General features: G+C 42.0%; 1 protein-coding gene across 3 annotated transcripts in view; it reads right to left on the bottom strand.

Moving 5' to 3' along the window:
- LOC149463450 (uncharacterized) overlaps positions 1 to 13578 on the bottom strand; it is a 164308-nt gene that overhangs the window by 86334 nt on the left and 64396 nt on the right. For all 3 annotated transcript variants that reach the window (XM_089674974.1, XM_089674973.1, XM_089674972.1), the window contains exons 2-5: positions 12103 to 12179; positions 8556 to 8774; positions 5774 to 5851; positions 1672 to 1944 (exon numbers count right to left, since the gene is read on the bottom strand). In XM_089674974.1, the coding sequence (XP_089531100.1) occupies positions 1672 to 1944; positions 5774 to 5851; positions 8556 to 8774; positions 12103 to 12148 (616 nt within the window). In that variant the 5' untranslated portion in view covers positions 12149 to 12179. The remainder of the gene's footprint in view (positions 1 to 1671; positions 1945 to 5773; positions 5852 to 8555; positions 8775 to 12102; positions 12180 to 13578) is intronic.

Genomic DNA, 13578 nt, shown 5'->3' with positions numbered 1-13578 from the left:
CCCGACTGTCTGTCTAGACCAGGGGTCTTCAAACTGTGGCCCTTGGCTAGCCTTTATCCGGCCCTTGGGGCACTATTCCTCCCAGTGATAAGAGGCACTATTCCTCCCACTGACACCAACAATGGGGGACTATTTCTTCCATTGATACCAATGACAGGGTTCTATTCCTCCCACTGACACCAATGATGGGGCACTACTCTTCCTCCTACTGACCACCAACCCTGAGGCCATGTTTATTCTCACTGATGCTGGGCGTGCGGGATATTTTCTACCCCAATGTCACCAACACAGGGCACCTCCCTAGGGAATTACTCAAATGTGCAACCTATTGCGCTTTCTGGTTAGTGTAATATACATCCATTTAATATCACAGGAATCACGGATTCGCACCTTTAGGAGGTTGCTGTTTGGACTCATGTATTTAGTTTATTTTATCACCTCGAGCACTTTATACGTCATGTAAGGACGTTATTATCACTTTGTGTCTTTTGATGCTCTTTACCGTCCCACAGTGTCGTTTACTTCATATGATATACATTATTATTATTATTATTATTATTACTACGAGTTTATATAGCGCCAAAGGGTTTGCTCAGCGCTGTACAATAGAGGGGGGGACAATACATGGCACAGTACAACAACAACAAACAACGTACGAGGGGTAAGAGGGCCCTACTCTTTCGAGCTTACAATCTAGGTGGGAGGGGGTAAAGGTACAGTAGGAAGTGGCTGAGGGGAATGAGGGGTGGGAGGAAAGAGGGAGAATGGCCGTTAAGTGAGGGTGGGGTAGGCTTCCCTGAAGAGATGGGTTTTGAGGGAGCGCCTGAATGTGAAGAGGGAAGGCGACAGTCTGATGGATTGGGGCAGTGAGTTCCAGAGGATGGGGGAGGACCTGGAGAAGTCCTGCAGTCGTGCATGGGAGGAGGAGACCAGGGAGCAGGATAGAAGGAGGTCCTGTGAGGAGCGAAGGGTACGGGTAGGGCGGTACTTGGGGATCAGGTTGGTGAGGTAGTCAGGGGCAGTGTTGTGAACGGCTTTGTAGGTCAGGGTTAGGAGTTTAAATTTGATGCGTTGGGCAATCGGGAGCCAGTGGAGGGAGAGGCAGAGGGGGGTGGCAGAGGTGGAGTGGGTGGTGAGGTGGATGAGTCTAGCCGCTGAGTTCAGAATGGTCTGGAGCGGGGAGAGCCTGCACTTGGGTAGGCCGGTGAGAATTTAGCATACATTATTGGTTAGCACTTTTACCTGGCAGTACTAGGGTCGTTGGTCCGAATCCCAATCACGGCACCACCTGCCTGGAGTTTGCATTTTCTCCCTGTGCCTGCGTGGGTTTCCTCCCACACTCCAAAGACATGCTGGTAGGTGAATTGGCTCCTGTCTAAATTGGCCCTACTATGTGTATATATGGATGTAAGTTAGGGATCTTATGTTGTACGCCCCTTGAGAGCTAGGGACTGATGTGAATGTAAAATATATATGTAAAGTGCTGCGTAAATTGACAGCACTATATAAGTACCTGTAATAAATATGCAATTATAAGTTTTATTACTTAATAGATTTCAGCCATATTTACCTAATAATCCCCAAACCATTAAAATAGCACTAATACAGCACACTAAACACAAAACCAATAAGTTGGTTAATTCACAGTTCAGATCCTGCAGCCTCTCTTACCTGTACTTCTGTCCAAAATCGGATTCTGGTTGCTATAGTTTTTCTCTGCTGAGGGTTCCTTGTTGCCTGCTGGTTTCCAGCGTGAGTCAGATGCGGGGCTGTCTGCAGGGGCTGCTGTTCCACCAGGCAGAACGTTTTTCTCAAAATAGCCAGGATTGGTGATGTTCCCCGCTGGGCTGTACTGGGCCACCAAAAAGTAGAGCCGTTTGCCATCTGTGGCCACCCCATAGCCAACCTCCTTTGAGTCTTTCCACACAATCTGGGTGAAGTGCCCTAAAGGAAGACACATTTATTGTATTATCAGACAAAATAAAAACTATTTTTTTGCACTGAAAAATGTTGGGTGGCTGAGTACACAAACCTAACTTGCAACATCTAAAACGTCAGTATAATCACATGAATGAATAGCAAAGGTATAGTAGAAATAGTAATGTTTTTCTACTAACAAAAAGCGCACTTCCTTTACTTACGCTGCCTTGGAGGAATGCTAAACTCAAAATGAACAAATTGTATGTTGGACCATTGCATAGATTATCACTTCTGATTTTTGAGGGATTCACTTTTCTCTAGTCTACAGCCTAGAATAATAGGATTTTTGACTTACCTGTAAAATTTCTTTCTTGAAGCACATTACAAGACATGCTCTTAAATACTTAAGGTTCACACTATAGCAGTTTTACTGCTACAGGGTGGCCATCCTGTGCAAAATCACGTACGTGTATGGGAATTTGCACTTCCACCATGGGGGGGCATAATCGCACCGCCAGCTGATAGCTTCTGCTGTGGACACTAACAGCAGAAGCCGATCTGTGAGTGCCGGTGAACGGATGTCCACCAACACCTGCCTATCTGGCAGGACACAGAACAGAGCTCTGTCCATGTAAACAAGGCAGAGCTCTGTTCAGACAGGGAGGGAGAGAAGGATTGTGTGTCTCTGCAAAGCTGGTAACACAATCCTTCACTTCCCCTAGTAAAAGCACCACCTAGTGTACACCAAGCACATAGTTAACCCTTTGATCACCCTAGATGTTTAACTCCTTCCCAGCCAGTGTCAATAGTACAGTGGCAGTGTATATTTTTAGCACTGACCACTGTATTAGTATCATTGGTTCCCGCAAAGTGTCACTTAGTGTAAAAATGTCCACTGCAATATCGTAGTCCCGCTATAAGTAACTGATCGCTGCCTTTACTAGTATTAAAAAAAATATATTTAAAAAATTCCAGTACATGTCCTATAGTTTGTAGACGCTATAACTTTTGTGCGAACAATCAATATACACTTATTGGGAATTTGTTTACCAAAAATATATAGCAGAATACATTTTGGCCTACATTTATTAAATTAGAATTTTAAAATTTTTTAATTAGATATGTTCTATAGCAGAAAATAAAAATGATGTTTTTTTTTTTTCTAAATTGTAAGTCTTTTTTTGTTTATAATGCAAAAAGTAAACAAAAAAAAACACAGAGGTGATCAAATACCACCAAAAGAACGCTGTATTTGTGGGGAATAAATTATATAAATTGTATTTATGTACAGCATTGCATGACTGCGCAATTGTCAGTTAAAGTAAAGCAGTGCCATATTGCAAAAAATGGCCTGGTCAGGAAGGGGGCTAAATCTTCCAGAGGTCAAATGTAACTAAAGGCAAAAAAATATTTTTTTTGGATAAAGTGCAAAAGGATAAAAACACCTGTCAGTTTTTATTGCTGTCTGTGTCCCCGTTAGGGTGATTCATCCTCTCTATTTGTCCTGTTTATCATTGTCATTGAAAGGGAAAGTAAATGAAAATACCAACTTTTGGGTTGTCTCCAGAAAAGTAATAGAGGGAAATCTTCCAATGGGGTGGTGACCTGGCGGGCCCCAAGGAATTCCGTTAATTTGCAAGGATTTCTTCTCACTTCTTTTTTGGCTATGGGACAGGAAGTGATGGGAAATCTTTGAAACGGGACACAGATGGCAAAGAAAAATCTGACCGAGGTTATAACCCTCCCTTACTCTATCCTAAGTGACAACAAAAGCTTTTGCCTATAGTTCTACTCTACATGGATCCAAATTCAGCCAGTTCAGCAAAGACTGGTTGAATTTCAATCAATGTGTGGCCACTTCAGTTTGAGAGAAGTCAATCTAAAGAGCGGCTTTTGTTCAACTGCTTTGTTGGACAAAAGCCGTTTGATCAGCGCTGCAGGCAATAGGCTGCAGTGCTGATTGGTGTGTTCTGACAGCAGGGGATTCTCTGTTGTCAGAATACAAAAATGCAGCAGGGAATTTGTTCAGTTTTTTTCGTTCATTCTGCTGAATTAACAAAAAGAAAAGAAAAAAACACAACATGTATGGTCACTAAACTAACCATTAAACATAGATTGGGTCATGCAGCTACCCTCAGGTGATTGGACACTGGCAAACAAAGCTGAAAGGCCAGCCCCGGTATAATCCTTCCCATTCCCAGCAAATTTCAGTTCAGCAGCAAGCAATAAAGAGTGGATCATTATAAAAGAAATGAAGGACCTGTCCTGTAATGTACTCCAATAAATTCATTGAACAGGTACTGCCATATTCTTATCCATACCTTACAGGACAGAGGATTTTCATCCTACATAACTGGGATGCCCAAAAGCAATGCAACACAGCGATAACAAATGTCCATAAAAATGAACAGGCAAACAGAGAGCAACCTGAAGCACGTTGCACCCAAAACTGGCATCAGACGAGGCCTGAACATCCACCTTGTAAAATAAAACACACGTGTGAATAGAAGACTAGATGGCAGCCTTGTAAATCTGGGAAACCTATGTCTGATGCTTTAAAGCAGTCTGTGCAGCGGGCTGGAGATTGGAAATCTCCGCTCTTCTCCTTCTTCTCTGTGCAGTGCTTATGGGACAGATCAAAGTGATGCTTAGTGCCAGTGCTGACCAATCAGAATCAGTTTGATCCATCCTGGAAGCACTGCACATGGAAGAGGGAGAAGAACAGGGATTTTAAATCACTGGACCACTGCATAGGTACTGACAGCTCAGTGTCCACAGAGGTAAGTGCAGCGGAGATGGGGGATTTGTATGGTATTAGTTCACCTTTTATTTTTTTTCTGAAAACGTGAACTTACACTTTAATGTTTTCATTTATTAACAGTTTGATTTTCAACCACTAGATGCTGCTGTTGTACAAAAAATATTTGCATTCAGTTCAATGGGGAAATGTATTTATTATTTATTTCAGGTACTTATATAGTGCTGTCAACTTATGCAGCGCTTTACATATATTGTACATTCACATCAGTCCCTAACCCTCAAGGGGTGTACAATCTAAGGTCCCTAACTTACATTCATACATAAACTTACTAGGGCTAATTTAGACAGGAGCCAATTAACCTACCAGCATGTCTTTGGAGTGTGGGAGGAAACCAGAGTACCCAGAGGAAACCCACGCAGGCACAGAGAGAACATGCAAACTCCAGGCAGGTGGTTCCATGGCTGACATTCAAACCAACAACCCTAGTGCTGTCAGGTAGAAGTGCTAACCATTTAGCCACTGTGCTGGCCACAAGAGCTGATTTACCTTTTACTGATCTATCGCGGTGCATTAGTGCATGTTAATTTGCACATTAACATGTGTTGTGTTAAGGCAGCTTAATTAATATGAATTAGCTGCCTATCACCACGACAAATGAAAAAATGCACATGACCCTTTTTTAACAAAGACGCGCACCATAAAGGCGCAGCATGTGTATTGTGGTGTGCTATGGTGCATTGTAGTCTGCTTACTGTACAGTGTGTTGAGCTACTGTTAACAATGAATGCCTCCACAACGCATCATACATACCGCAGGTGTGTTGCGGGAACATGCGTATATTACCATACACTGTAGTAAACCACAAAATGAGAATAGGCCCTCATGCAGGTGCCCCTGTGCTGTACAAATTATGAACAGAACAGTTCCTTCATTCTTTTCTTCTTCCCCCTCTCTCTCCTTCCTTTCTCCACTCCTTTCTTCCTTGCTTCTTTACCTTTCTCCCTCCTCATGTCTCTATATTCCTCTCCTTCCATTCCCACCACCTTCTTCTTTAATGCTTACATTGGCAATCATGCTCTGAATTCTTTTTACCTGTATTACTGGAAAAGCCAGGTCTGCTGAAGTTGTAGTTCTCGATCTCTTTGTACCAGCTGTCCACTGGTTCATTACCTAAATATAATAAAAGACAATGTAGAATTAGAGTAATGTGGAGTCTGTTTCCCGACAAACCTACTGCAACAAACCATGATGTTTTTCTTGCTTTTGATGGGAGTGGAATGGTTAGATCCTATGTCAGCTTTTTATTTCTGTCTGTGTCTCAAATGGGGATTTTCCCTCACTTCCTGTCTTGGTGACTACATAGAAAGTGAGGGGAATGTCCCCATCAGAAGTGTGGACAGCAGTAATAATATAATGAGGATGCAGACATTACCCACTCTGCTAAAAGGGGTTTTTCTTGTTGTTTGTGACCCAGTATGGGAAGTTTCCTGTCTCTGGGACAGGGCACGAGTGAAAATATTCGTGTACCGATCCATCCCGACCAGGGGTGGACTGACCATTAGAGCACTCGGGCACTGCCCGAGGGCCCAGGGTCAGTAGGGGGCCCCATGAAATGCCCCTGGTACTTTTTTTATAGGGTTTTTTGGGTGTGCTTTGAGTGTAGTCAGACACAGGGGCCCCATGATCCCCAATTGCCCGGGAGGCCCTATGAGCTGTCAGTCCTCCCCTGATCCCGACTATCTGATGTATTTATTATGACTTTTTGATTATTTGCTACTATTTATGACTGTTTCTACATTATGATTTTATGTATTCTTTACTAATACTAATATTATTACTACATCTTTTAACGACAACTCCACAGAGAGTTCTATCCTGGTATATCTATGCCATTCATGTATATTTCTTAGGAGTTACATATTTTAGATATATTTTTTGTGAGTTTTTATTTCATATTCTGCTTTCCTGAATTCATGTATATTTCCTATGAGATATGTATATACATTATGATTTTTTTTATGTCATATTCCATATTCCACATTTCTGTATTCATGTATATTTCTTATGATATACTTTGCATATATATATATATATATATATATATATATATATATATATATATATATTATTTTTTTTTTAGAAGGTATTTGTTATATTCTGCTTTTTTGCACTTTAGCCTTGATGAAGAGGAAGGCATTTCTCTCGAAACGCGTTGGTTTAATGGAATACCTTTTTCAATAAACTCTTCGACTTGTCCTTTTTATGTCAAGAACTTTTGCCCTGGATGCTCTTCAACACCTTTCCCAGAGTTTTGCTATCCACTGAGTGTTCTAGAGACCATCAGATGTGCGGCAGCTTAAGACCAGAACAAGGTCCATCTATATGGTACATTTGATGCACATCAACCCTGTGAAGGAGGACTGAATTCTATGATATATCCAATAATATGAATACCTCACTCCTATTAGTCCAGCGCTGTATGGTGACACAGACAGCTGTATGGTGACACAGACAGCTTTAAAAACCTTTTTAGTAGGGAAAAAGAAAAAAATATCTATGGTCCTGCTGATACTATGTATACAGTGTACATTACACACCTCAATAGCTATCTTAACCAATGTGCATTATAAGCTATTCACTTGATAAGGTCCTTGTTTCATACTAATATATTTCTTAGATATTTTAAATGAATATATGAAGATGTCCATCACACGTCATCATATAAAAGCTCTTGTTCATAAAAAGGACGCTCCATATGGAATATTTTATTGAATGTCAGTTTACATCAACACCTAGGATGCAAACATTTTCCGGCACTTTGAAAGGTTCTACTGCATTCATCAGATATAAATCCTGAGCCAACCAGTCAGCTGGATTAAATTAAATGTCATAATAGAGACAATGTAGCATAATAGAGGCAATTTTCCATATTTTCTATATATGAAAGTCACGTGAGCTTCTTTTCTGGTAGGGTCCTGCTTATTATCTTCCAGTTTCTTTTTTTTGTGTTTTTTTTTTATATATTGATGTAATTGCCATTAATTGATTATAAATTGATATTGAGATATGCTGTCATTCTCATCCACTGGCTTCACCACTTTTTGTTTTACTAAAGGCAAATAGACTGTGCACTCTGCAAGTGCAGTTGCATTCTGCAGGGGAATTTGCTTCGGAGCTTAGTAAATGAGGTGAAGCTTCACTTTGCAAAGAATGCCTAATCACATGCATGGAAAATAAACTGTATTTTGCTTGCATATGAATGGATGATGCAAGTCGGCAAAGTTTCCTTACATTTACTAAGCTCTGGAGCAAATTCCCTTGCAGAGCGCAACTAAATTTGCAAAGTGCACAGTCTATTTGCCTTTAGTAAACCCACTCCACTGAAACAAGTTAGCAGTTCTGATGTCACTCTGATTTTCTAATCTGCATGCTTGTTCCAGGTCTGTGAGTCACAAAATATTGAACATGGAGGCAGCCAGGCAGACAGCATTTTGACAGTGAGATCATTAATGGCAGCCCAGCATTGTCCTTAGTGTAGGGATCCTCTAATGCTGCCCATTAATCATGGCATGTGATGCTCCAACCTGTGTCATGTGGAGATGGGTTGTGTGCAGGGGCAGACTGACAACTCATGGGGCCCCCAGGCAATAGGAAATTATGGAGCCCCTGTGTCCTCGCCAACACTCAAACCACACCCAAAAAAGCCTGTGAAAGGTATCAAGGGCATCTCATGGGGCCCCCTACTGACCCTGGGCCCTTGGGCAGTTCCCGAGTGCTCAAATAGTCACTCCGCCCCTGATCGTGTGTAACGAGTAACCCTTAGTTGTATTGCATGTGCAGTCCGATGGAAAGCTGTGCATCACTGAAGACGTACCTGGCAGATCTCGGGCATTAGAGGAGCTCTTGTAGTATAAATTTTCTCCCAGATCTGTGTTGCTGTGCTGAAGGGTTCTGATGGACAGTAGGTGGTCAGCCCATTTCTGGGCTGACTTGCACAGGTCCCGGCTCAGCTGGAGAGGTGGTGATCCATGCAGCTTCCGATATTTATTGTGGGCTGACAGGAAATCTTCTTCAAACTGTTTTGAGTCAATTCCTAAGAAGAACGCGACATGAAAAATCAATTTACTTACCCTTTACTTATTATTCTACAGCATTTATATAGCGCCAACAGTTTGCTCACGGATTTATTTAAAAGTTGAACCTTTCATAAGAGAAATGTGTGGGCTTCCATAGTTGTTATCCTGAAAATGCTTGTTGCCTGGCTGTTATGTTGAACCTCTGGTCTCAATACTTTCTCACTGGCTGGAACAAGTACGCAGATCAGGAAAATCAAAGTAAAACCCAAAGGCCTAATCTGAACATGTGTTACTGGCAGCACAGTGGCTAAATGGTTAGGACTTCCACCTGGCAGTACTAGGGTCGTTGGTTTGAATCCCAACTATGGCACCGCCTGCCTGGAGTTTGCATGTTCTCCCTGTCGTGGGTTTCCTCCGGGTACTCTGGTTTCCTCCAAAGACATGCTGGTAGGTTAACTGGGTCCTGTCTAAATTGGCCCTAGTATGTGTATGAATGTAAGTTAGGGACCTTAGATTGTACACCCCTTGAGGGTTAGGGACTGATGCAAATGTACAATAAATATGTATATATATGTGAATTGCTGCATAAATTGACAGCGCTATATATGTACCTGAAATAAATACAGTGTGTTTTGGGTCAGTGGCTCAAGGTATTATTTATTTTAGTTACTTATATAGCTCCGTCAATTTATGCAGCGATTTACATATATATTGTACAGTCACATCAGTCCCTAACCATCAAGGGGCGTACAGTCTAAGGTATAAAGAAACAGGGGTCATATGACAGCCAGGCAACAAGCATTTGCAGAAAAAAATTTATTTCAATCTACACCTTGCTGAGTCCTTCTGGCCCCGCTCACTTTTCTGGATTTTTACACAGTGATTGCTGTACACACAGAAGCTCCTTTACAGCTCCATAGAGACACACTGACCTGCTGATCACTGCAGGACATAAGCCAGGCACACACAGATCAAACCTTGTGCAGTTCACCAGGAATCAGCCACATTTCATTCTGGGTGTACCCCTCTCTGTTCAACAGAAGCCAATTGTTAGACCAGCTTCTGTCAAACGGTCCTGCTGGAAAGCCAGCATTTGATCAGCTGCTACAGCCAATGGCTGCAGCACTGATCAGTGTACTCTGACAGGGGGGGAGTCCCCATTATCAGAACACAAATGCAGTGAAGGGAAGATCCCTGCACCCACATCACTTGTGTGAATGCAGGGATCTGAGGGTTTTTGTTCGGTTGAACACAGACAAAGCTCACAGTGTGTACCCAGCTATGCACATATATAACTATACAGTGCTGCTCACAATGACTTCAGGAGAGAAATGGTGTTTGATGACAGCTTTGTGCATTAAATAGCAATTCCAGGCAACATTTGGAAGCAGTCAGTGAGCTTCTGTCCAGCAAAAGCTGTTTCCATGTTAAAATCAGAAACTGCAGATCAGTGGTTCTGCTTCCCGATTTGGTGCCAATTTCTCCTCTTTCTGCTTGCTGTAATTCAGATTTAAACTTCCAAGGCAGGAAATCTGGTTAGTGGCTGCAAAGAACTTCAAAGTCATGAGATTACTGTATATCTGATAAGGGGCAGTGAGGAACCCACAATGGGTATGCCTGGGATTTAATCTGCTACATTAGGATCAGAGTTTCCCAGATCACCAGATTACTGACCAAAGGAATGCCTGGATAAAAAACTGAAGTTCTGAGCGAGTTTGTCCGCATTTCTTGCAGGCATAATTTTTTTTATTAACTGGAGTGTGCCAATAAATCCCCCCCATCCCCAGCCTAAGGGTGCATTCACACGTGCGACTCCACCCTGCCTGTGATTACATGTGAGAACCCCAATGGGGGTATCCACGACTAGCTGCAAGTAGGCAGCCCCATTGAAAGCAATGGGAGGCTTCTGGCACTTGCAGCTAATAACAGGCAGTCACGTGATCACAGCATGAGAGATTATATGTGAGTGGGTGCGATTAGCTGGAAGAACCGGCAACCTCCCATTGCTTTCAATGGGGCTGCCTACTAACAGCTAATCATGGATTCATGTAATCTCATGCAAGGTGCTTCCTTTGCAAGCTCACCCTCTCCAGCAACACCACTATGGTATGTGCACAGATGTGCCGCCCTACAGGTCCTGGCAAAGCTCTTTGGCACATCTGCAAACGCACAAATAAAGCAAAGGTTCAAGCTCTTTATAATAGCCATTGTTGCACATGCACAAAGAAAAGCTTGCATGTGCTGGGGAAACCCGGGCATGAGCAGATGTGCTGTAGGGCTCAGCAGAACCTGAAGCCCTGCAGTACATTTGAGCATGTGCAGAATCCAAGAAGTGGGGTGGAGCAGTGCAACAGAATTTGGGGTTTGGGGGCGGTGGAATTGCAATTTTTCATTCAGGCCAGCAGAATGAATGAAAAAAAAACAAAAAAAAAAAACAGACCCAATCCCCCCCATCCACACATATTCGTGGTGGATGGGGGAGACACTCCTGCTGGGCTATTGTGTTCTGACTGCTGGGAGATTTCCCTGCCATCACAATACACTAATCAGAGCTGTCAGCAGTGATGATCAAACTGCATTTATCCTACAGGCTCGTTGTACATTAGTCCCCATCAGGGGCTGACTGACCATTTGGAAACTCGGGCACTGCCCAAGGGCCCGGGGTCAGTAGGGGGCCCCATGAGATGCCCTGGTACCTTTTTCATAGGCTTTTTTGAGTTTGGGCAAGGACACAGGGGCCCCATGATCCCCTATTGCCCGGGGGCCCCATGAGTTGTCAGTCCGCCCCTGGTCCCCATACATAAATTGAAATTCGTCTAAATCAGCCAAATTTTGCTCAATGCATGGCCGACTTTTGGTTAGGATGAAGGTCTGTTTCAAGCTGTTTTTAGTATCCAATGTACAAACTTGCTCCAAGTTTGCCTAGAAACATGTATTTAATTATTTGTAGGCATGCTGTAAGAATGAGAACTCATAACAGACATATAGAGGAGGGTTCTCAAATTTGCCTGCAAAGGTGGGAATACTCTTCAATAATATGGTATAAAAAAAAAGTCTTCCTTTCCCCAGTTTATTTGTGCTAGAAAATGTCTGCCTGATAACATTGTCTCTTCCAATACATTTGAATGCCTACAGTATGTTTAAACTACTCTATTATCTATGTATCTATCGATTTATAGGTCTAGCTGACTCATGCACTTGCAATGTGGGAAGGAGTAGTAAAGCACAACCTTTATGTAGCACTCCGCACTCCCATTCATATGTTCATATAATAAATAAAAATGTAAAATACTATACATTCCTTTTAAATGTCAAATAAAAACATTATTTGATCAGTCTTTATACCTTGCTCTTGTAGGCGCAGTCCAGCAAACCTCTGGTTGAATGCCATGATGACCAATTTGCTGTCAGATAACTTTGCACTGTAAAGAAAGAATATTGTTTTAAAACCAGAAACCTTTGAAACCACTACTATATAAACCCTGACTGATATACATGCTGACAGGCCAAGGGAAGAGTTGCATGGCACCAGCGATCTGCTGATTGCTGGTGCAATGCTTTAGAGGCTCCATAAACAAAAAATAATAAATGCACATTTTTTTTTTACCTGCAAAAAAACGTGCATTTATTATTTTTGTTTAAAGGTGCACTTATCCTTTAAAGTGTTACTATACCCATGACCCTGCATCCACTATATCTGGTCTCCCACAGTACACACAACATGGAAATCAATTATTTTAGTAAATATAAACTGCTAAATACCTTTTCTCATCAGCAGTATATAGCAGTATTGTGGCTTCTTTCTGTGTCCAGCCGAGCACTAGCTAAAGCTTGTAGGAGGAGTCTTCTTTCTGCTCTAGGAGTATGCAAAACCCCTGACCTGTCTGGACAGTGCCGATTTGGTCCTGTGCTGATCACATGCAGTCTCCCAAGAAAAAAAACACTCTAGCAATACACACCAAACTGAGCATATGCAAAATGCCTACAGTTCAGTCTGTCTTATCAGGAGATAAGAGGTGGTCCCTTGAAAAAAGGGAGGAACAGAGAAGACAGGATCAAACTGCCTTTTTACACAATGCAGAGGATTGATCCCTTAGGTTCCACAGGTAGTATAACAAGCATTCTTTACTGCATATACAGGCTGATTTTACTGTTGTTGTGGGTTTAGTAACACTTTAATGATTGGGTTTACATATAGAGTTCTTTACGTTGAAAACTGGTTCTCTCCTAAGAGATGTTTTTTATTGTTTACAGTGTTGATGTCTTCATAATGATGCTCTGTGGTTTTAACTTCTGCCTCTTCTAACCACAGCATGAGTCACAAACTGGTTAAAAGGTAAAACGTTTACAGCCAAAGAAAGAAGTAGGTTAAGCAGTAGCTGCAGGCTTTTATAGGGAGTAATTACCTGATGTGATCCCATCCCTCTCATAACTGCAGGGCTCCCTTTTCCCACAGACTACAGGGCCTCTTTATTAAAGTACAACATACATATATCTCCCTCTATTCTCAAGGAATTCTGTTCTAACAAATATATGTTGGGTGCCATTGCTGGTCTCTGCTTTTCAAAATGCTGATTTCTGATTCAATAGCTTTTCAGAAGAAGGTCAGCAATGGTAGTCCTCATATTTCTTTCAATATAAGTTAAACATATGTGCCTGAATTTCTACTGGAAAGGGAGGTTGGTGCCGAATTATCAGTGCAACCTCAAAAAACAGTGTTGCCTTGGTCACACACTCATGTAGATGGCACCATAACACTAAATTCTATTAATATATGGGCATATGTGAAAATATACAGCCAACATGAATGCAATCATGGCA

This window comes from Staurois parvus, unplaced genomic scaffold (genome assembly GCF_062004578.1).
Source record: "Staurois parvus isolate SC_StPar_1 unplaced genomic scaffold, SC_StPar_1.0 ptg000154l, whole genome shotgun sequence".
In the NCBI taxonomy this organism is placed as follows: domain Eukaryota; kingdom Metazoa; phylum Chordata; class Amphibia; order Anura; family Ranidae; genus Staurois; species Staurois parvus.
This window is presented reverse-complemented; position numbering and strand designations above follow the sequence as displayed.